Here is a 22756-nt window from a genome sequence, read left to right on the forward strand (position 1 = left end):
TATGAGTACCGATACTTTCGGTCAAGTACTCACTGATACTTTGCGGTGCGATTTGCGTCTTTACAAAAAAAATGGGTGCAAACCGCAGTGCAAAGATTGGCATGTGACTTGAACAGGAATGCTTGTGTGATTCCTGTCTGAATTGCATTGCATGCAATTTTCCCCAACGCTTCTGTGTGTGTATAGAAAGGGAAGAGTATCATATAGTGGGCAGTTTATTAAAAATGTTCTATTTGGAAAAAGAAGAAATGTTATAACTCACATTAAGCACATATCTGGTCAAATGCAAAATCTGCTTAGTGTCCCGTTAATGATAGAAAATCATGGTTGCTGGAGGTGCTCACAGGGCTGGAGGAAAAGTTTCAGGACCCCTTTGGGTATAGGGCAGAAATTATGTCCGCTTCGAGGTGGACCGCCTATACATCTCCTCCAGCCCTGTGAGCTCCTCCAGCGGTCGTGATTTTCTGTCATCTGCGGGACCGGGACACTATGCAGATTTTGCATTTGACCAGATATGTATTTATTGTGAGTTATAACATTTGTAACAAACTACCCACTAGATGGCGCTTCCATTTATATTTTATATACAGTATACAGTATCTCTAGATCGATATCTAATATATATATATACAGTGTGTGTATGTGTGTGTGTATATATAGATAGATAGATAGATAGATATAGATATATGTGTGTGTATGTAATACATCCCTAATGAACATTCCATGAAGAAATCAAGTGTTTTTGAATGGTATTCCACGATGACGCAGGAAGTGGGCAGCCAAAAATGCAAAGGACAGATGCAAATGTGAACAGAATGCAGGAATCTGTTCAGAGGAAAAGATTATTTTTGTTTATGGTCCATTCTTGAAATTAAAATGTCACACCTCGTATTCTGGCAGACACTAGTGTTAGCTGTGAGATTTACTGTTCACCTCATTCATTCACAAAATGGCTTCTATTCTTTGCACTAAATATAATGCTTTCTGTAACTAGATGAAGGGGAGAGGAGGAGGGTATAAACCAGAAGATTTGTGGTGTAGTTATGTAGGCATAGTGAGCAGGAGAGCTCCTGTGAAGGTGATGCATATCCACGTGTAAATATATGTGTGTGTGTGTGTATATATACATACATATAAACATACACACATACATACATACATGCATACATACGTATATACATACATACATTTTTTCCCCCCTTATTTTTGGGGTTAAAGTTGTGGTTTTTTTAGACTAGAGTGATCCCTTTTACCTGCTTCTATCATTCCTGTATTTTTCCTGGTTGGCATGTGTTATACATTTATATAACTTGTATGGGGTTTTATTTATGTTTCTGTGCTGTAATAACAGTTTTGAAATTTTTTAGCTTTTAGATTAACTATAATGACTTGTGTCTTTGTTTTCTTTGGTTTATATTTTCTGTAAGTTAGACATTGCATGAATCGCAGCCTTTTTTGTAGCACGTTCTCTCTGTACAGCGGTGAAATAATTTAATCCTACAGCGCTAAACACTGAAACTTTTCAATATTTCTTTTGTAACACCCACATGTTCAGGGGCTTCAAATGGTTTAAAAACATTTGATGAAGACGTGCAATAAACATTATTTAAAGGGTTAGTTCACTTAACACTGATATTCTTGTTGATTGGACATTGTTGAGTTTAGTCACCCATTGGCTTTATCCCTTGGGGATTCTAGCAAAGAAAAAAACAACAATTTTTAACACCTGTTTTATTATATAAAGTACTAACGGATACAATGTTGGACCAAATATAAAGATTACTATTTAACAGCTAAGATTAATATTTGAAGTGGAACTATGAGGGAAAAAAACCTATATTATGAACCCTGTCAGCAGGATTAACCCTGTCTCCTGTAATATAATTGTATTACCTGTAAGTAATATCCTTCAAGTTTGTGCAATAGGGTGACAGTGTAGTGCGGTTCCTTATGTTTTAAAACCACACAGCTGCATTGTCCTCCTGAGATGACTATTGCACCCCTGGCATGATCATCTCTCCTGGGCTGTTGTTTGGGGTGAATTGCAGTTTACAAAAGGTAGTCTCTACTGATCTTAAAGTGGAGTTCCACCCTATTTTTATACTTACCTCCATCTTCTCGCTCCGGGTCACCTGAAAAAGAAATGGATAATCGCATATTTTTTTTTTTTTTACTTACCTCGTAGCGAAGAAAATATACTTACCTTACTTCCTTCTTCCTCCTTCCTCGGCCGCGGCCCGTCGTCACTTCCTGGCTCTGCAATGATTCCTGGGAGCTGAACGTCATAGCTCCCAGGAATCATTGCGCCTGCACCGGCCCCGACGTCAGTTCCGGGTCGCGCGCGTCATCCCCTTCTAAACAGCTTCTGGGCATGCCCAGAAGCTGTGGAGGGGTGACGCGCGCGACCCGGAAGTGACGTCGGGGCCGGCGCAGAGCATCGTGGGACCACAGAAGGCGGAAGAAGACGCCGAAGAGGACGCGCTGGCTTCAAGCTGCCCACATCTGAGATGGCAGCGCTGGACAAGACGTTTGCAAGGTAAGTATTTCGTCTTGCAGGTAAGTGCAACCCGGGACAGATCAGAGGCTAGCCATTGTGGAATGCACTAGCCCTGACTGTCCCGGGGGTATTAAAAAAAAAAAAAAAAAAAATCCAGGGTGGAACTCCGCTTTAAAAATGAAGTGACTCACGGGGTAGAAGTGTGATTGCCATCATCCCTGGTTAATCATCAAAAAGTATTTTGGACCCCCTTAACCACTTAAGCCCCGGAAGATTTTACCCCCTTCCTGACCAGGGTTTTTTTTGCGATTTTTTTTTTTTTTTTTTTTTACTGCGTGACTTTAACGGACAATTGCGCGGTCGTGCGACGCTGTACCTAAACGAATTTCACGTCCTTTTTTTCCCACAAACAGAGCTTTCTTTTGGTGGTATTTGATCACCTGTGCGATTTTTTTTTTTTTTTTTTTTTTTTTTTTTTTTGATCATGCGCAATAAACAAAAAAAGAGCGTAAATTTTGCAAAAATAACAATATTTTTCACTTTTTTTTTATATGAAATTCCCCACAAAAAAAATTGTAAAAATCAAAATTTTTTAACATTTTCGGCCAAATTGTTTTACGCTACATATGTTTGGTTAAAAAAATCGCAAAAAGCGTATTTTGATTGGTTTGCGCAAAAGTTATCGCGTTTACTAACAAAGGGAAAGATTTTTGTCATTTTTGGTGTTTTTTTTAACAAATAATGGCGGCGATCTGCGATTTTTTTTTTTTTTTTTTTCGGTACTGCGACATTGCGGCGGACAGATCGGACCCTAGACTGACATTTTTGACACTTTTGGGGGTACCAGTGACATTACTGCAATAATCAGTGCTATATATATGCACTGTTACTGCAAAAATGACACTGGCAGGGAAGGGGTTAACTGTATTGGAGAGGGAGGGGTTAAGTGTGTCCTAGGGGCGTGTTTCTAACTGTGCAGGGACAGGTCTACTAGTGTAAAAACAATAGTAGAACCGTCTGATCTTCATTTTTACACAGGGGAGAATGACAGGCGGCTTGTTTACATAAGCCGCTCTGTCTTTCTCCCGCTGTACCGGCGATCGTAGTGTGACCGGCGGACATCAGGTCCGCCAGTCACACTCCCGCACTCCTCCATGAACGAGCCGAGGCGGGCGCGCGCTCGCCCGCTATTGGCTCTAAAAGGAGTGACGTTAATTAACGTCACTCTGCCTGGCCGGGGCTGACCGCCGCAGTAAATTTACTTGCGGCGGTCGGCAAGTAGTTAAGTGAGATTTTAGAGGCAATCCAAATAAATTTAATTAAAAGCAAATATTTTATTTAACCACTTGCCGACTGCCTGCTGTAGTATTACTGCGGCAGGACAGCTCGGCTGCGAAAAATCACGTAGTGCTACGTGATTTTGTGCACGTGGTTTTGGCGGTGCACGGGCTCCCGCTGTGTTTAGACACAGCGGGAGGAGCGGCAGCGATTGCCGCTGCCCTCCCGCAATCATCAGGGAAACTGACCGAAGACCCGCCTGCTTATGTAAACAAAGCAGGCGGATCTTCTGTCAGACAGGCAGGGAGAGATCAGCGGTTTCAGCTAAGCTGAAACCGCAATCCCTGTGCCTGTCACAGAACCACCCCCCCCCACAGTGAGCAAGCACTTTAGGCATACATTTAACCCCTTTGATCACCCCCAGTATTGGCCCCTTCCCTGCCAGTGTCATTTATACAGTAACAGTGCATAATATTTAGCACTGATTACTGTATTAATGTCACTGGTCCCCAAAAAGTGTCAGTTAGGGGTCCGATCTGTCCGCCGTAATGTCGCAGTCCCGCTAAAAATCGCTGATCGCTGTAGTTTGTAAACGTTATAACTTTTGCGCAAACCAATTAAAATACGCTTTTTGGGATTTTTATTTTTTTACTAAAAATATGTAGCAGAATACAAATTGGACTAAACTGTGTTAAAAAAAATTTAATTTTAAAATTTTTTTTTATTGGGAATATTTTATAGCAGGAAGTCAAAAATATGGCGTGTTGTTTTTTTTTTTTTTTCAAAATTGTCGCTCTTATTTTGTTTATAGCGCAAAATCTAAAAACCGCAGAGGTGATCAAATACAACCAAAAGAAATCTCTATTTGTGGGAAAAAAAGGACATCAATTGTATTTGGGGACAGCGTCGCACGACCACGCAATTTTCCATTAAATTAACGCAGTGCCGAATCGCAAAAAAATGGCCTGGTCATTAAGGGTGTAAAACCTTTTGGGGCTGAAGCATTTAAATAAAAAAAATAAATAAAAATTACCATTTTTTTTGTATAAAAGCATATGCGTTTGTAGACCTAGAAGACCATATGAACAAAAAATTGTATATCACTTACAAAGTGCCATTCCCCAACTGGCTGCAGTCCAAATCCATAAAGGGTAACAGCATAGATGTTTCACAGAGAGGGAAATATCCAACACGTTTCAAAATATGTAACAAATTCTTCAGGGATTATTCTGCCACTTCTGCAATATAGAATAATTACATTAAAGTTGCGTGCTATAAAAATATATTCACCAACATTGAATTAACATCTAAAGTTGAAAAAAGGCTTCCATAATGTAAATGACCCATTCGTTTGAGTGCTCCTATAGGATAGAAGGCCCACAAGCTACGATTAACCCACAGTGTTGCAACTAGGATCGCTGGAAAGCATATCCTATTCCAATGCCCAACCTCAAAAAGTTATATGAAAAAAGAGAAAAGGAATATCAGAGCCTTATAAATGAAAAGGTTCAAGGCTGATGATGGAATACAGGGGTGCAGGAAAGGGAAGAGATGTCCAGTACTTACTGTGACATCTCTTGGGTTCTTCCACATCTGCTGTCAACTAACTAAGGGACAGAGGGGACTGCAATAGCTGTCCCTGAGCTCGTTCCACTGATGCAGAATGTAATTCTCCTCATCCGAGTGGGGGGGGGGGGGAGAAAATGGCATCAGAGCCCGAACCCCGGCGTCTCCATTTATGCGGTGCGCATGCGCGTCGTAATGACGTCACGCGCCGCCGCGTCACATCCGGTCTCCATGATGACAACATTCGGAGACCGTGGGTATATTGCAGAAAAGAGCCGCCGACACAGGAAATTTCTCTAGCAGCTGAAAACGAGGAAGGAAAACTGAGGTTTCGCTACTCGTATGCAGCTACACCAGAGAATAAAGCGAACCCCCATCACCACAGTGTGGGGGCCTTCCTGTGTCAGGTGCAATCACTGGTCTTTGCAGCAAAGAAGGAAACATTCTTCTTCAGTCCCATGGGTGCATTCATGCCAGTACAATTGGCCATTGGAAGAAACAACAAGCATATATTAGTATGCAAACAAATAGAAAAATATAATACCCCAAAGGTGTATGTCTAAACCCCAAGGAAAAAAAAAAAGGAAAAAGAAGAGGAGAATGAGAAAGGAGCTCAAAATACTGTTATAGAATAATTCCTACCTCTTAGATCCTACATTTGAAGCCTGATTACACAAGAGTCAGTCTGTTTTGCCTGAATTGAATGGTCTAAAGCTTTCATTTTCATTGAGGCCCGGGAAGGGGGGGGGTGGTTGTAGCATTCAGGTACCTAATCCAGCGCATTTTGCGCTGGAGAAGGTTCTTGTTCCAATTCCCCCCTCTAATTGAAATATGGACCCGGTCTAACACCATAAACCCTGACCTCTGGCATTATATATTTATGATGTTTAGCAACATGTCGGCCCGGATGTAGGTATAGGTTACCAATTTTCATACTATGTAGGCGTTTGCTGACTCTTTGTCCCAATTCTTGTCGTTTCTTCCCTACATAAAAGTAGCCACATTGGCACTGCATTAAGTATACAACACCCTTGGTTTTACAATTTGCAAAAAGTTTTGTATAAAATCGTTTTACCATTAGGTAGAGTTGTGTGTTTTTTACTTCTATTACTGGGCAAAGAGAGCATGTGTCTTACAGGGGTCTAGTCTTGTTTCTCCTTTATATTCACTTTGAGTAAATTTTTCTCCAAGATCCTGCCTTCTTGTATGTAGTAAGGGGATTTTTGGTAACCAGACCCACCAAGGTAGGGTCCTCAGTGAGGATGGACCAATGTTTTTGGAGACTTTTCCTTAGCTTCTCATGTTCATTTGAATATCTCCTATTGTAACATTGTCCTTTTTGTTAGTCATTTGAAAATAAGGTCTTTCCTCTCAGTATATTTGACCCGATTAAAGGCCTTTTTTTAGAGAGGACTTAGTTTAGCCCCTGGTAAGTAATCTTTGGGTTGATTCATTTGCTTCCCTTAGGAAATCTTCATTGGTAGTACAATTACGTTTAATCAGCAGAAACTGACTGCAAGGTGTAGATTTTTTTCAAGGGGCTCAGGGTGGAAACTGTTGGCATGTAACAGTGTTGCCGGCAGTTTCCTTCCTGAAAAGCCATATCAAAAGGGCATCATTTTTTTCCTTGGAAATGCAGATATCCAAGAAATGTACTCTATAAAAACCATATGTCATTGTAAAAAACAAGTTCAGGTTGTTATGATTCATACAATCCAGGCATGATTTTATTTGGATTCAGGACCATCCTACACAATGGGTATCCTCTATGTACCTCTGCCACAAAGTGATGTGTCGAGTGTACATAGATAATGAGTCATCTGCTAAGAAGTCTTTTTCCCGCTCCCCCAGGTACTGGTTTGCGTAGGTGGGTGCGCAGCAAGTCCCCATAACCACGCCCTGTACCTGGAGGTAGTGGGAACCTTGAAACAAAAACACAAAGGCATTAAACTTCCACTCATAGGTGCTTCTTTGTTGAAGAATTTATCTAATAGCAGCTACTCGTTTGTCATGTGGGATGCTAACATAAAGCATTTCTACGTTAATAGTGACAAAATGTAACTGATTCTGGGATTGCAGATTTTCAAGTATCTGTATGTTTTAAAAAAAAATTCTTGCTTTTATATAAATTGGTTTGGATTGCCTCACTTAATGAGGTCCATAATATTTTTTGATGTCTCTACTGATCTTTGGTCCTTTTGGATAATGCATTATTCAGGTAAATCTCACGAGATAATTATTTGTACGTTTTTTTTTTTTTTACTATTTCTTTTAGGTTCTGAATAAAAGAAATGTGAAACGCCCAAGTGTGAAGAAAGATAAACACTGTGGCAGTAGGGATTTTAACAGCATTCAAGAGCTGTATCCTTTTTTCTTTTAGCATGATTCAATATGCACATTATTCATTAGTTTAAAAACAAACATTCTGTGTGCTTTGTCCTATGTCTCTATGGTTGCTTGTGTAATCTCCGTATTTGCGATGTAAGCATCCTTTACATTTTCTCATAGTATTGAGGTGGAGACTGAAGAAGAGAACCTATTGGATGCTTATTGCACACCTGCAAAGGTAGGTCTTGAAAAGTACAGAATTTACACTAGTTAAAGAGTGCTCGTAAAAATAAAATGGACAGTATACGCTGATTTTTGCAGTTTGTGTCGCAAAAATTCACAACTATGGCTGCTTAATGAGCACATTTGAAGGCAATTGATTGTGCCAGCCGCAGTCAACCTCCCAAGGGTAATGTCTTATCACAGCCCTCAATATTTCCACTCGCCTCGCATTTGGGCGAGTGGAAATTAGCAGAGGACGAGTGTGGAGCAGGGGCAGACTGGGTTGACAGTTTCCTGGCTGACAGCATCTAGTGAAACTTGTGCAGCAATCAGAGCGGCCCGGAGAGAGGGCTCCCGCAAAAAAAGGCAAAGTGCTTTTGCCAGAAACCATCAGCCAGGAAACTGTCAGTTGGAGAGCGGGCCTGATCACACAGAGCAGGGATCTCTCACAGTGACACAGCTTAGAGATGAAATGCCGGCCAATGCCAAACAAAGTTCCACCTCCTGGACCGGCTCTTATGATAGACTGCAGACTAGTTCAGTGACGGTCCAGGAGGCAGGACTTTTTACAGCGGCCGGTGTTTTGTCTTTAAGCTGTGTTCCAGGAGGTGATCCCTGCTCTGTGTGATCCAGGCTGGCTCTTCTCCCGATTTCCCCTTGCTGCACTGATGGGCACTGACAAGGTTGCACTTATGGGCAATGACAGGCAATTATAGGCTACACTAATGGCCACTGATGAGGTGGCACTAATATGCAGCAAAGATGGGCACTGATAAGGCTCCACTGATGGGTACAGATATGCTTTATGTTATTATTGTTAAAGTTGTTAATATTTATGTTTGTAACTTTAACTCTGCATTAAACATTTACCAGTGTCATTTCATGAGTTAATTTAGGAGAGTGTGTTCGGGGTCAGAATTAGGGGTGGGGCAACTGGCATCAAGTAACTCTTAAGGCCTGGCTAGGGGCTAAGAACTTAAAATTTTGAGCCATGTCTTATCAGTCAGTTGTACATTTTTAGAGTCCATTTACACTTGTGCGACTTAAAAATCGTGCAATTTCCATTGCAACTTTACAGTGCGATGTTGGATAAGTACAACTTTGTTGCGACTCTGACTTTGACCACATATATCATGCAGGTGCGACGTTTATGCGACTTTTGAAGGTTTACATTGAAGTCTATGGCCCTCAGGTCGCATGAAGGTCAGACCAAAGTCCTGCAGGAACTACCCTAAAGTTGCTGCAACTTTAAGTTGCACAGAAATGAATGGTACTCATTAGGAAACATAGAGTGTGACTTGTCATGAGACTTTGAGGTCCAAAGTTACATGCCAAGTTGCACAAGTGTGAATGAGGCCTTAAAGTGAATCTGACCTGAAAGCAGAATTCCACCCAAAAGTGGAACTTCCGCTCATTTGCTTCCCCCCCCCCCCCCCCCCCGGTGCCACATTTGGCACCTTTCAGGGGGGAGGGGGGAACATGTACCTGTTTTTGACAGAAGTGAAGAGTGAATATGAGGCAAAGGCTATCATATTATCAATCATTATGGGGGTTACACTTAGTCTGCTAAGATCTCTGAGGAATAATACATCCAGCCTGACCAGATCAGATATCTTTAAATCTATCATATTGGTCTTTGATAGAATATATCCAACGCCTCCATAGTAGCATCCACCTCCTTCTTCCAATCTACAATAGAGGGACTGGTGGCTTGTTTCCAAAACCTGGGAAATTGTTCCCGTTGTGTGGTTCTCCACTGTAGGTCCACGTTTCTCCACACTTGGCCTCCCTACAAATCCTTGCCTGGGGCTATCGAGCCCTTCTTTCGTCAAGCTGAACTCTGCTGACATATAGTGCTGTATCTCTCCCAGGCTGGGGGTGGGTTGCTTTAATCCCAGGGGTAGTTTAGACCCACATAACGAAGATATCCCAGAAGAAATAGCTGTATTTCGCTAATAAAGCAGTATAAGAAAAGTCTCAATCCTGTTCAGAGAAAAACTGAAAATGTAACGGAAGAGTCCTTAAAGTATACAACAGACAGCTGCAAAATACCTTGGTTAATATCCCTTCCAAGAATATTTATCACTATTAGCATTTTCTCATCTTTCAGATAGTATGCCTCCAAATTCTTCTTGGGGGGGGAGGGGGGGCTACTCCTTATAAGGGGGACCTTTTGATGAGATCTACAAATAACCTGGGCAGTTGAAACCTCTTTGAAAGTAGCTTACTGCTTTCAGATAAGGGAGCCCCTTTAACCACTTGCCGACCAACCGCCCCAGTTTTACTGCAACAGGCTGGCTCGACTGTGCGAAAACAACGTGGTTGCGAGTGTGGTGCCAGTAGGCAGCGGGGATGCCGATGCATGGGACCGGCGGCCATGATTGCTGCCGGGCACCTTCAATCGGTCCCCGTTGAGAGAGAACACCGGTCAGCTGTGTAAACACAGCTGACCGTTCTTCTCTCTGAAAAGATCAGAGCTCCTGTGATCCTTCTATATAGGATCACAGGTCTCTGTGGTCATTTCACAAGCCCATCCCCCATACAGTTAGTAAACATTCCCCTAGGCTCACACTTAACCCTTTGATCACCCCTAGGTTAACCCCTTCCCTGCCAATGTCATTATTACAGTAACAGTGCATATTTTTAGCACTAATTACAATGTCACTGGTCCCCCCGAAAGTGTCCAAAATGTCAGTTAGGAGTCCGATCTGTCCGCCGCAATGTCGCAGTCCTGCTAAAAATCGCAGATCGCCACCATTACTAGTAAAAAAATAAATAAATAAAAATGACATCAATGTTTTCCCTAGTTTGTAGATGCGATAACTTTTGCACAAAGCAATCAAAATCAATCAAAAGGCTTATTGCAACTTTTTACCAAAAATATGTAACAGAATATAAATTGGCCTAAAAGGATGAAAAATTTAGATTTTTTTTTTTTTTGGAAATGTTATATAGCAGAAAGTGAAAAATATTGTGTTTTTTTTTTTTTTTTCAGAGTTGTCTTTTTTTTTTTGTTTATAGCGCAGAAACAAAAAATCGCAGGTGATCAAATACCACCAAAAGTAAGCTCTATTTGTGGGAAAAAAAGGACATCACTTTTATTTTGGTAGTGTCGCACGACTGCACAATTTTCCGTTAAAGTAACGCAGTGCCGAATCACCAAAAAATGCCCTGGTCATTAAGAGGGTAAATCCTTCCGGTCCAGAACTGTTTAAGATCCTCCTACTATTGCAATTTGGCAATGCCCATAGTTTAATGCAGTTAAATGGGGGGTGTGGTTAAGTTCCTGCACCTATTCTCTGAGAACAAAAAAGCCCTGCATAAATGTATGTAGTTTTACAGATAAAACCGGCCCTTTGAGGACAACCATAATGCTTGTGCTGACACCCCTGTCCTAGACAGATACACATTTTGAAGTTCCAATTGACACAATCTATAATGTGCAGTGATTAATCTATAGGTAAAACTGTATGATACAAAAACATTCCCATTAAACCAACCATAATGCATATGTTAGTCACATAAATGCATACTACGGGTACCAGATTTAAAAAAGAATGTGATCATCTGAATTAGTTATCACCGTGCCAGATATGCATTTATCCATCCATTATCTTATGTGTGTGCCGAAAAAAGAGCTCTGTTCAAACAAAAATACTTGTCCTCGTCTCTGTTATTAGATTGTGATTTTGCATTTGATTTATTTTGTTTTAATTACATTTAAAGCCGATCTTCACTGTATCTGAGTACCACAAACTAAAAACGCTATTTAATTCATTTTTAAAATTCAAAGAAATCTCCCCCATCTATCTATGTCCCCATGCCTTGTTTTGTTGAGAAAAAACACCTCCAAGCATTTTTGGTTGTTGCCATCTTGAGTAAGGGCAAGTTATTCATGTAGCATTTACTACAAGAAACCGGTAAGTAACTGAAGAAATGTAAAAAAAAAAATTAAAACAAGTAAATAAGATTTACTATACTATCCTATCTAAGCTATACATATTAAGAAAAGAGCTTTAAGAAATATAAAAATTAAGGAACGCTATCGCTGTTTAATTGTTACAAATAGAACAGAATATCTAAAAAGGAAATTAGGGCGCAAAAATTTAAAATGAGGGACAGATTGCAAAAGATAGTAGGACAAACCCCAAAAGAATCTTCAAATATATTAATAGTAAAAAGGTTAGGTGTGAGCATGTAGGCCCTTTACAAAATAATCAGGAGTGGGTGACTGGGGACAAAGAGAAGGCAAATTTATTAAATACTTTCTTCAGCTCTGCGTATACAAAGAGCATGGGGAAGCTCCCATAATGAGGATGGTATTGACACAGCCCCAAATGATCCACAATGGCTCAAAAGTGATATGGTCCAGAAATATTTAGACAGAATAAGGGTGGATAAAGTGCCTGGACCAGATGGCATCCACCCACGCATCCTAAAAGAATTAAGTGCTGTAATTTCAAAGCCTTTGTTTCTAATTTTTAGGGACTCATTAAGGACTGGAATAGTACCACTGGATTGGCCTAGGGCCAATGTGGTGCCTATATTTAAAAAGGGATCAAAGTCTTTGCCAAGTAACTGTAGACCTGTTTAACTTCTATAGTCGGGAATATACTGGAGAGTTTAATAAAAGACCACATAGACGAGTTCTTGCTGGAAAAAAAATATTCTAAGCAACAGACAGCATGGATTCATGAAAGACAGAAGTTGTCAAACAAACCTGATTTCTTTTTATGAGGAGGTAAGTAAAACCTTGGACAGAGGGGTGGCTGTGGAGAGGTGGTATACTTGGATTTCGCAAAAGCGTTTGACACAGTTCCCCACACACGGCTAATGTGTAAGGTAAAGTCTACAGGCTTGGAAAGATCAGTTTGTAAATGGATAGAAAATTGTCTAAAAGATAAAATTCAGAAAGTAGTGGTTAATGATTCTTACTCTGAATGGTCTAAGGTTATCAGTGGTGTACCCCAAGGTTCAGTGTTGGGACCCTTACTTTTTAATACCTTTTTATAAATGATATCGGTCTGGGATCCTAAGCTTAACCACTTCCCGCCCGCCCTATAACAGATTGACGGCGGGAATGTGGTTGTATTATCCTGACCGGACGTCATATGACGGCGGCAGGATAATACAGCTCTGCACGCTCCCCGGGGGGCGTGCAGAGCGGCGATCGGTGATGCGAGGTGTCAGCCTGACACCCTGCATCTCCGATCTCGGTAAAGAGACTACTGACGTAGCTCTTTACCATGTGATCAGCCGTGTCCAATCACGGCTGGTCACATAGTAAACAGGAACAGCCGTTGATCGGCTTTCCTTAGTTCGTGCCTGACAGGCACGAGTAAAGGAGCGCCGATCGGCAGCTCCCCTGACAGGGGGGGGGGTCTGCACTGGTAATCAGATCATTGATTACCAGTGCAGACCCTCGGGGGGGGGGGGGGGGATGCCACTAGAACCACCAGGGATGCCCACTATGACCCCAGGGATGCCCACCTATGACCCCAGGGATGCCCACTATGGCCACCAGGGATGGCAATCAGGGCTCAGGGAGCCCCCCATTGCCCTCCCCATCAGTGCTGCCCACCAGTGCCCTCCCTATCAGTGCTGCCCACAAGTGCCCATCATTGCCATCTTTCAGTGTCGTCCACCAGTGCCCATTATTGCCCACCAGTGCCGCCTATCAGTGCCCGTCAGTGCCGCCTATCAGTGCCGATCAATGCCGCCTATCAGTGCCCACCAATGCTGCATATCTATGCTACCTATCAATGCCACCCCATCAGTGCCACCCCATAAGTGCCTCCTCATCAGTGCCTGTCAGTGCAGTCTCCTCAGTGCAGGAAAAAACTTATTTATTTACAAAATTGTATAACCTAAACAAAAAACTTTTTTTTTTTCAAACTTTTCGGTCTTTTTTTATTTGTTTAGCAAAAAGGAAAAAACCCAGAGGCATAGACCAGCCGATAACGGCTCCAAGGCACCACCAGTGTGTCCAGAGGATCTCGAGCCCTGGCCACAAACTGCTCTACTTTTCTGTTTAGACGAGATGCAAGCAGATCCATCTCCGGAGTTCCCCATCGGGCACACTGGAGGCAAAAGACCTCCGGATGCAGGGACCATTCTCCCTGTTCCAGAGTCTGACAACTCAGGTAATCTGGTGGGTAGGAAAGTGCGCTGATTCAATATAGGGTGTGCTGCTACCTTAGAGTGTATGTTGTAGAATATGTAAAGAAATCAGGTGCGCTGCCCTAGTGCATATGTGCAACATACAAAATGATGCAAACAAATAAACCAAAAATGCAATAATAATGCAAAAAAATGAAAACGTATGCAATTCGTGTAAAACAAAAAATGTCCAGAAGGTGACTAGTGATACACCAATGTGCAATAAACGTCCATGTTATAAGTCCATAAATAAAGTGCAAAAAATGGTGACATAAGCTTCCAGCTTGGGGAAAGGTGAACTGTGATTGGAAGGTGCAAAGTCCCACCACCAGCTTGGCCTCTTACCAGAAGTTAAACGTTAAGGGCATATATGAATATGACCGCTCCAAAGGTCATGCAGCCAGGTAGAAAAGTTCCCAGAAATACTCTAGGATGGCTGATGTAGCAGCCAATCAGAGTCTAGTCACCTTTGGCAGGATCTTCTTTCGTCAGGCTTTCTGACTGGGTCTGTTCCTCTTGGACACGAGGACTACATCAGCCATCCTAGAGTCCAGTAACCCCCGGCAGGACCACTCATCACCATAGAACCAGGCTTCTTGTTTGGCTTTTGTCCGGTAAGAGTCTAGGGAGCACGAGTGTGTCAGAGTGCCTTCTGTATTTCTGGGAACTTTTCTACCTGGCTGCATGACCTTTGGAGCGGTCATATTCATATATGCCCTTAACGTTTAACTTCTGGTAAGAGGCCAAGCTGGTGGTGGGACTTTGCACCTTCCAATCACAGTTCACCTTTCCCCAAGCTGGAAGCTTATGTCACCATTTTTTGCACTTTATTTATGGACTTATAACATGGACGTTTATTGCACATTGGTGTATCACTAGTCACCTTCTGGACATTTTTTGTTTTACACGAATTGCATACGTTTTCATTTTTTTGCATTATTATTGCATTTTTGGTTTATTTGTTTGCATCATTTTGTATGTTGCACATATGCACTAGGGCAGCGCACCTGATTTCTTTACATAAACTCAGGTAATCCGCCTGCCAGTTCTCCACCCCTGGGATGTGAACTGCTGAAAGAACCTTCCGATCGCACATTGATCGGAACATATTAACCTAGTCGTTAACAGTTGAGTAATAGGGATGCACCGAAATTTCGGCCGCTGAAAATTATTGGACGAGAATATGGGTTATCAGTGTTTTGTCAATAGAAAGAAAACAAAAAAAAAGTGACGATAATGGCATGCTGCATCACATTGACTTTAATGCAGAATCGCTTCAAAGTGGCTTCAGTGCAAAATTGCGTCCCTCTGGCTTTAATGCAAAATCACATTCCACTGACTTCAATGCAAAATCGTGTCCCATTGACATCAATGCAAAATCGCGTCCCATTGACTTCAGTGCAGAAACGCCCCCCTACTGACTTAAATTCGAATTTGCGTTCCATTGACTTCAATGCAAAAACGCTCCGCATTGACTTCAATGCAAAAACGCACCTCATTTACTTCAGTGCAAAAATGCTCCCCATTGACTTCAGTGCAAAAAATGCTCCCCAGTTGACTTCAATGCAAAAACGCTCAGCTTTCACTTCAGTGCAAAAAACACTCCCCATTAATTTCATTGCAAAAAACGCTCCACATTGACTTCAGTGCAAAAAACGCTCCCCAATTTACTTCAATGCAAAAACGCTCAGCATTGACTTCAGTGCAAAAAATGCTCCCCATCAACTTCAGTGCAAAAAAAATGCTCCCCATCAACTTCAGTGCAAAAAAACGATCCCCAATAATTTCAATGCAAAAAAAACGCTCCCCATTGACTTCAATGCAAACATGCTCCCCATTAATTTCAATGCAAACAACGCTCCCCATAATTTCAATGCAAAAAAACTCTCCCCATTGACTTCAGTGCAAAAAATGCTCCCCAATTTACTTCAATGCAAAAAAGCTCAGCATTGACTTCAGTGCAAAAAACATTCCTCCTCTGACTACAGTGCAAAAAACATTCCTCCTCTGACTACAGTGCAAAAAATGCTCCCCAATTTACTTCAATGCAAAAACGCTCAGCATTGACTTCAGTGCAAACAAAAACGCTCCACATTAATTTCAATGCAAAAAAAAACGCGCTCCCCATTGACTTCAATGCACAAACTGCTCACAGTTGACTTCAATGCAAAAATGCCAGCCACATTAACCGCTTCCATACAGAGCAGTTAGACCCCCTTCCTGCCCAGACCAATTTTCAGCTTTCAGCACTCTCACACTTTGAATGACAATTGCTCAGTCATGCTACACTGTAACCAAACAAAATTTTTATCATTTTTTTCACACAAATAGAGCTTTCTTTTGGTGGTATTTGATCACAACTGGGGTTTTTTTTTTCGTGATATAAGCAAAAAAAGAGCAAAAATTTTGCAAAAAAAACACTTTTTTTTAGTTTCTATTATAAAATTTTGCAAAAAATTAATTTTTCTTCATACATTTGGGCCAAAATTTATACTGCTACATATCTCTGGTAAAATTAACCCAAATTAGTGTATATTATTTAGTCTGTGTGAAAGTTATTGAGTCTAGAAGCTATGGTACCAATTACTGAAAATTTATCACACCAGATGTACTGATGGCCTATCTCCTTTCTTGAGGCCCTGAAATGTCAGGACAGTACAAATACCCCCCAAATGACCCCTTTTTGTAAAGTAGACAGTCCAAGGTATTTAGTAAGAGGCATGGTGAGTTTTTTGAAGTTATAATTTTTTCCCACAATTCTTGGGAAAATGAAGAAAACATTTTTTTTTTCTTTTTTTTTCCCAAAACGTTGTCAATTTATAAGCTATTTCTAACACATAGCATGTACACAGCAAAAATGACACCCCAAAATTCATTCTGCTACTCCTTCTGAGTATGGTGATACCACATGTGTGAGACTTTTACACAGCCTGGCCACAAAAAGAGACTCCACGTCCAAGTAGCACCATAAGGCGTTTTAGGAGCATAAATACACATAAAACTTTCTTACTACCTATCACACTTTTCAAGGCCCTAGAGCACCAATACAATGGAAAAGTCCACAAAATGACCCCATTTTGGAAAGCAAACACTCCAACGTATATTCTATGAGGCATTATGGGTCCTTTGAACATGTAATTTTTTTCCACAAGTTTTTGGAAAATGTGGGGAAAAAAATGAGAAAAATTTTTTTTTACACAAAGTTGTAAATTTATAGAATATTCCTAACACATAGCATGTACATAGCAAAAATGACACCCCAAAATACATTCTGCCACTCCTCCTGAGTATGGCAATACCACATGTGTGAGACTTTTTCACAGCCTAGCCATATAGAGGGGCCTAAACATCCAAGGAGCATCATCATGCATCCTAGCCACTTGCCTAGGCCTATTTTTGACATTTGGTGTTTACAAGCTAAAATCAGTTGTTTTTGCTAGAAAACTACTTAGAACCCCAAAACATTATATATTTTTTTTTAGCAGAGACCCTAGAGAATAAAATGGAGATTATTGCAATATTTTTTATGACACCGTATTTGCGCAGCGGTCTTCCAAACGCATTTTTTTGGGAAAAAAATCACTTTTTTTAATTAAAAAATAAGAAAACAGTAAAGTTAGCCCAATTGTTTTCCATAATGTGAAAGATAATGTTACGCCGAGTAAATAGATACCCAACATGTCATGCTTCAAAATTGCGCACGCTCACAGAATGGTGACAAACTTTGGTACTTAAAAATCCCCATAGGCGACATTTTAAAAATTTCTACAGGTTGCTATCTTAGAGTTACAGAGGAGGTCTAGGGCTCAAATTATTGCTCTTGCTCTAACGATCGCGACGATACCTCACATGTGTAGTTTGAACACTGTTTACATATGTGGGCGGGGTTTCCGTATGCGTTCGCTTCTGCGCGCGAGCTCGCGGGGACAGGGCGCTTTAATTTTTTTTTTTTTTTACTATTTATTTTATTTATTATTTTTTATTTTTACACTGTTTTTTAAAAAAAAAAAAAATGATCATTTTTATTTCTATTACAAGAAATGTAAACATTACTTGTAATAGAAATAGGCACGACAGGACCTCTTTTTTGTGAGATCTGGGGTCAAAAAGTCCTCAGATCTCACAAGTACACTAAAAGATAGAAAAAATAAAAAAAAAAAAATTAAAAAAAAATTAAATAAAATGAAAAAAAAAAAAGGGACCTTTAAACTGGTTGCTAGGCAATGACGTTTGCCGTAGCTCCGGTCCTCCAAGACCATAGAGTCAAGTGAGGGCAAGCTTGCCCTCACTCGACATCCTGTCTGTGAGGATCTGGGACCGGATCGTTTTCCCCGCTGCCGGCGGGTCCGGTAAACGGGGAAAAGGACCAGAATGCAGCGGGAGGGGGGGGGCACCTCTTTCGCCACCCCGGAAGGGTGATCCTGCGGCGAATCCGCCGCTGGGACCACCCTTATCGGAAAGCTAACCGTCCACCGTTTAAAATAATACCAGGGTTATGGCAGCTATCTGCTGCCATAACACCGGTATTTAGGTTTAAACGGACGACGTATATAAACCTTTTTGGACTTGGACATGGTGGCTGTATGAAGGGTGACAGGTACTCGGGTACTTTGCTGGGCAGGTGACAGGTACTCTGGTACTGATGAGCAAGTGGCAGGTACTCGAGTACTCCGATAGGCAGGTGACAGGTACTCGGGTACTCTTATGGGCAGGTGACAGGCAGGTGATAGGTACTGATGAGTAGTACTGATACTGATAGGTGATACTGATACTGTACTGATGATGGGTACTGATGATCAGTACTGATACTAATAGGTGATAGGTACTGATGGGTACTGATGAGTACTGATGAGTAGTGATGGGTAATGATGAGCAGGTGGCAAGTACTCGGGTACTTCAGGTGTCAGGTACTCTGATGAGCAGGGGACGGGTACTTGGGTACTCTGATGGGTAGGTGACAGGTACTCGGGTACTCCGATGACGGGTATTCAAAGTACCCGAGTACCTGTCGTCAGAGTACCCGAGTACCTGTCGTCAGAGTACCCGAGTACCCATCATCAGAGTATCCGAGTACCCGTCATCAGCGTACCCGAGTACCTGTCATCAGAGTACCCGAGTACCCGTCATCAGCGTACCCGAGTACCTGTCATCAGAGTACCCGAGTACCTGTCATCAGAGTACCCATCATCAGAGTACCCGAGTACCTGTCATCAGAGTACCCGAGTACCTGTCATCAGAGTACCCGAGTACCCGTCATCAGAGTACCCGAGTACCTGTCACCAGCCCATCAGAGTACCTGTCATCAGAGTACCCGAGTGCCTGTCGTCAGAGTACCCGAGTACCTGTCATCAGCCCATCAGAGTACCCGAGTACCTGTCATCAGAGTACCTGATGGGCTGGTGACAGGTGCTCTTTATTGGGGGGGGGGGCAATCAGTGTGTTTGGGGTGCACTGTACTTGGTAACTAGCTGTTACCACAATCTCCTCCTCACACAGGATCAGTGTGTGAGGAGGAGAACACGGTGACAGCTAGTTACCGTGTTCTCTGACGACATTTGTGACCGGCTGTGATTGGACACAGCCGGTCACGTGGTAAAGAGCCAATTTCATTGGCTCTTTACCTAGATTGGGGATCGACTCTGTCCGAGGGACGAGCCTCGTCCCCGATCGCCGCGCTGCGCGCCCCCGAGGGCGCGCATTAAGGAAGGAACGAGCGGCTCGCGCTGGAGCCGCTCATGTGATCGGCTGTGATTGACACAGCCGATCACGTGGTAAACAGCCAATTTCATTGGCTGTTTACCTTGATCGGGGTTGGGCTCAGTCCGAGGGACGAGCCTCACCCCCGATCGCCGCGCTGCGCGCCCCCGGGGGCACGCAGTAGCGGGGAGATCCGGGCGCCGTCATATGACGTCCGCCCGGATCGAGAAAGGATTTGTGCCGACGTCATTTGACATGACGCGGTACGGAAGGGGTTAATTACATTTAAAAAAAACAAAATCTGTTTTTCGGTTTCAGTTTCTATTTCGGTGCACCACTGTCAAGTATGATCCTAAATGGTGTCACAGTACAGAATACAGGATTATCTATTCCATATCTTCATCTATGTGAGCTTTTTTGGGTTAAAAAAAAAAAAAAGAAAATCGAATACATTTTGTATAGGAGATAAGTAGGTGCAAGTGAAGGGGAGTCAGCGGCACTGTAAAGGTTTTTCAGAGCCTCCAGTACATGCGAAGGATCTCCTTTTAGTAGAGTCTGAGGCAACTATGATCAGGATCTGTGGGTAGGTAATGGCGGAGCCATGGAGACCATATCTCTTTTTTCAAATTGCCAGTTTCAATATGTGTTGGCTCTTCAGGTTTTTTTCTTGATCAATAAGGGGCCTAATCTTGGTCTTCATGAATATAGTTTTGTAGGACTGCATTTAACATTTGGTAGGTGTTAGACCATGTGTTCTTTTGTTTACTAACGAGCATGTCTTCCAGATTTGATAAAAGGTGCCATTCTCACTGCATCCCCTGAAGCATTGTGGCAGTTAATTTTTTGGGGTGAATTTGATTATTTGTGTGACGGGACCAGATGCCATTTGTATTACAATCTTTAATTATGTCTCCAGGGCAAACACATTAAGAAAAGTCTATTTTGTCTGTCAAATTTGGGTCAAGTCCTCTGCCTCCAGAGATGCACACAGTTCCTCCTCCCAAGTGTGTATGATATATTGCGAACCTCCGAGTTAGAAGGGAGGAATGTAAAATGGATATCATCCCCGTTGAATGAAGACCTGTTCAAATATTTAAATCTAAAGGCTGTAAATGAAGGCTTAAAAGAAGGGTTAAAGCATAACTTCACCTTTTGACAAAAAATATTAAATTCATAATTTTTTGCAGGTAAAAAAAATGGGCATTTGTTTTTGTTTTTTCATTTTTGGAGCCTGTAAAAGCATTGCTCCAGCTATCAGCAGATCGCTGATGCCATGCAGGTCTCCTGCAGATCTGTCAGTGTATTGGCTTGCTCATACCTTGTACGAGCAAGCCGATACATTATGACAGGAAGACTCATTGAACTACCACAGGGTTCACAGTGCCGTGGTAGTTCATTGAAAACTACAAGCTGACAGCCGCAAATTTTCCATTCACAGAGGACTGTGAATGAATGATGTAGCCAGGTGGGTGGAGCCCTGCACAGCCATGTTTGTTTTTTTTATTGTGACAGCAGACACAGGGAGACAATACCTGGTCTGCTGTCAATATGCGAGGATCAGGGGGCACGGGGGCCAGTGCATTCATAACATGTTACACCCTGAATATGGGTGTAACATGTTATGAAGGATGAGCGCATGGTGTAGTATTTCATTTGGAGATAGAAGAATTTAGTGCAAGGAAACTTGAATTTCTTATTTTGGGTAAACCAAGCCCTAAAGATTTGTGGGTTTTTTGGTGCCTGTGGGGTAAAAAGTATTCTAAAGGATAGTTTGTAGTGGTAAATGAGTGGAAATAAGGTCTCCCATTTATTGTTTTTTCGTTCCAGGTTTTTAAAGCGTGAGCCTTAATGGGATTAGTATCTGGAGCAAAGCACTTTTTAATAAACTTTTTCATGAATGCATTCATTCGCACATCTAGTATAACTTTTATCAGAAATGGTCATCCTCAAAAGAAAAAACGTAAGAATTAATATTACCTACGTGTAGCAATATAACCTGATTGAAAAATATAATAGCGCACACATACACAGAAAAAAAAATGTGTTTTCAAATCTTGCAAGGCTATTTAAAAACACCTCCTCTTATAAAGTAAATATGGGGATTTGGTCACACCATATGGCCATACTGTGCTTAAGCCCACCACTACGTCAAAGTACCCCATTTTCAGTGGGTCCTACACTATTCATAGAGAAAATAATCCCACTTCTCAAAACCATAGGGCATTACTCACTCCTGTCATGGGAAAATGGCATATGGTGTGACCAAATCCCTATTTTTACTTTATAAGAGCAGGTGTTTTTAAATAGCCTTGCAAGATTTGAAAACAATTTTTTTTCTGTGTGTGTGCGCTATTATATTGTTTAATTTGTATATTGGTCTTTTAGCAGCACCAACCTGAGAATCTGGGAATGTTTCTAAAGATAGAGGCATGTCAGTGTCCATGTTTATTACATAGGGCAGCATAATACAAACAATTTCATAGTTGGATATAGTTCAGTGCTTGTTTAATTCAGTACAGTTTGTTTCATTTTCATAGACAACCTTGAATGCTGAAGTTCTTGAATCCTCTTTTCTCTTTAAATCTTCTGCAGGGGTCACAAAAACGTAATTTATCTACTCCAGAGAATCCTCAGTCAAAACGAATCTCCTCCATAAATCGGAGCCCCCATCTTCTCTTCTCACCATCCAGCTTCTCACCAAGGTACAGATCTTCAAAAGCTCTCTCCCCCTTCTTTCCCTTGAGTTTTTGGTGGTCCCACCCTGAGGCTTTTTTTTTTTTTTTTAGCTTCCTGCTGTATTCTGCTGTTTGAATTGAAGATTAAACAAATGCCCCTACAGGCAATGTGGAAATTTAGTTTCACTTCACTTATTCAGACACTGCATAGAGGTGGACGTTATTTGGTGACTTTACAGCTGCCTGAATCACTTCTACTACAAATCACAAACACTTACTGAAGAAAGTAAACCACCTCCAAGCTGCTAATAGTGACCAGTAGTTTGTTTATACC

The 22756-nt window shown here is 41.7% G+C and overlaps 1 protein-coding gene across 2 annotated transcripts in view; it reads left to right on the forward strand.

The window, feature by feature from the left end:
* POLA2 (DNA polymerase alpha 2, accessory subunit) overlaps positions 1–22756 on the forward strand; it is a 146616-nt gene that overhangs the window by 22437 nt on the left and 101423 nt on the right. For both annotated transcript variants that reach the window (XM_082270916.1, XM_082270917.1), the window contains exons 4-6: positions 7617–7702; positions 7850–7907; positions 22340–22449. In XM_082270916.1, the coding sequence (XP_082127042.1) occupies positions 7617–7702; positions 7850–7907; positions 22340–22449 (254 nt within the window). The remainder of the gene's footprint in view (positions 1–7616; positions 7703–7849; positions 7908–22339; positions 22450–22756) is intronic.

This window comes from Pelophylax lessonae (assembly GCF_965119305.1).
Source record: "Pelophylax lessonae genome assembly, chromosome: 10".
Lineage (NCBI taxonomy): Eukaryota > Metazoa > Chordata > Amphibia > Anura > Ranidae > Pelophylax > Pelophylax lessonae.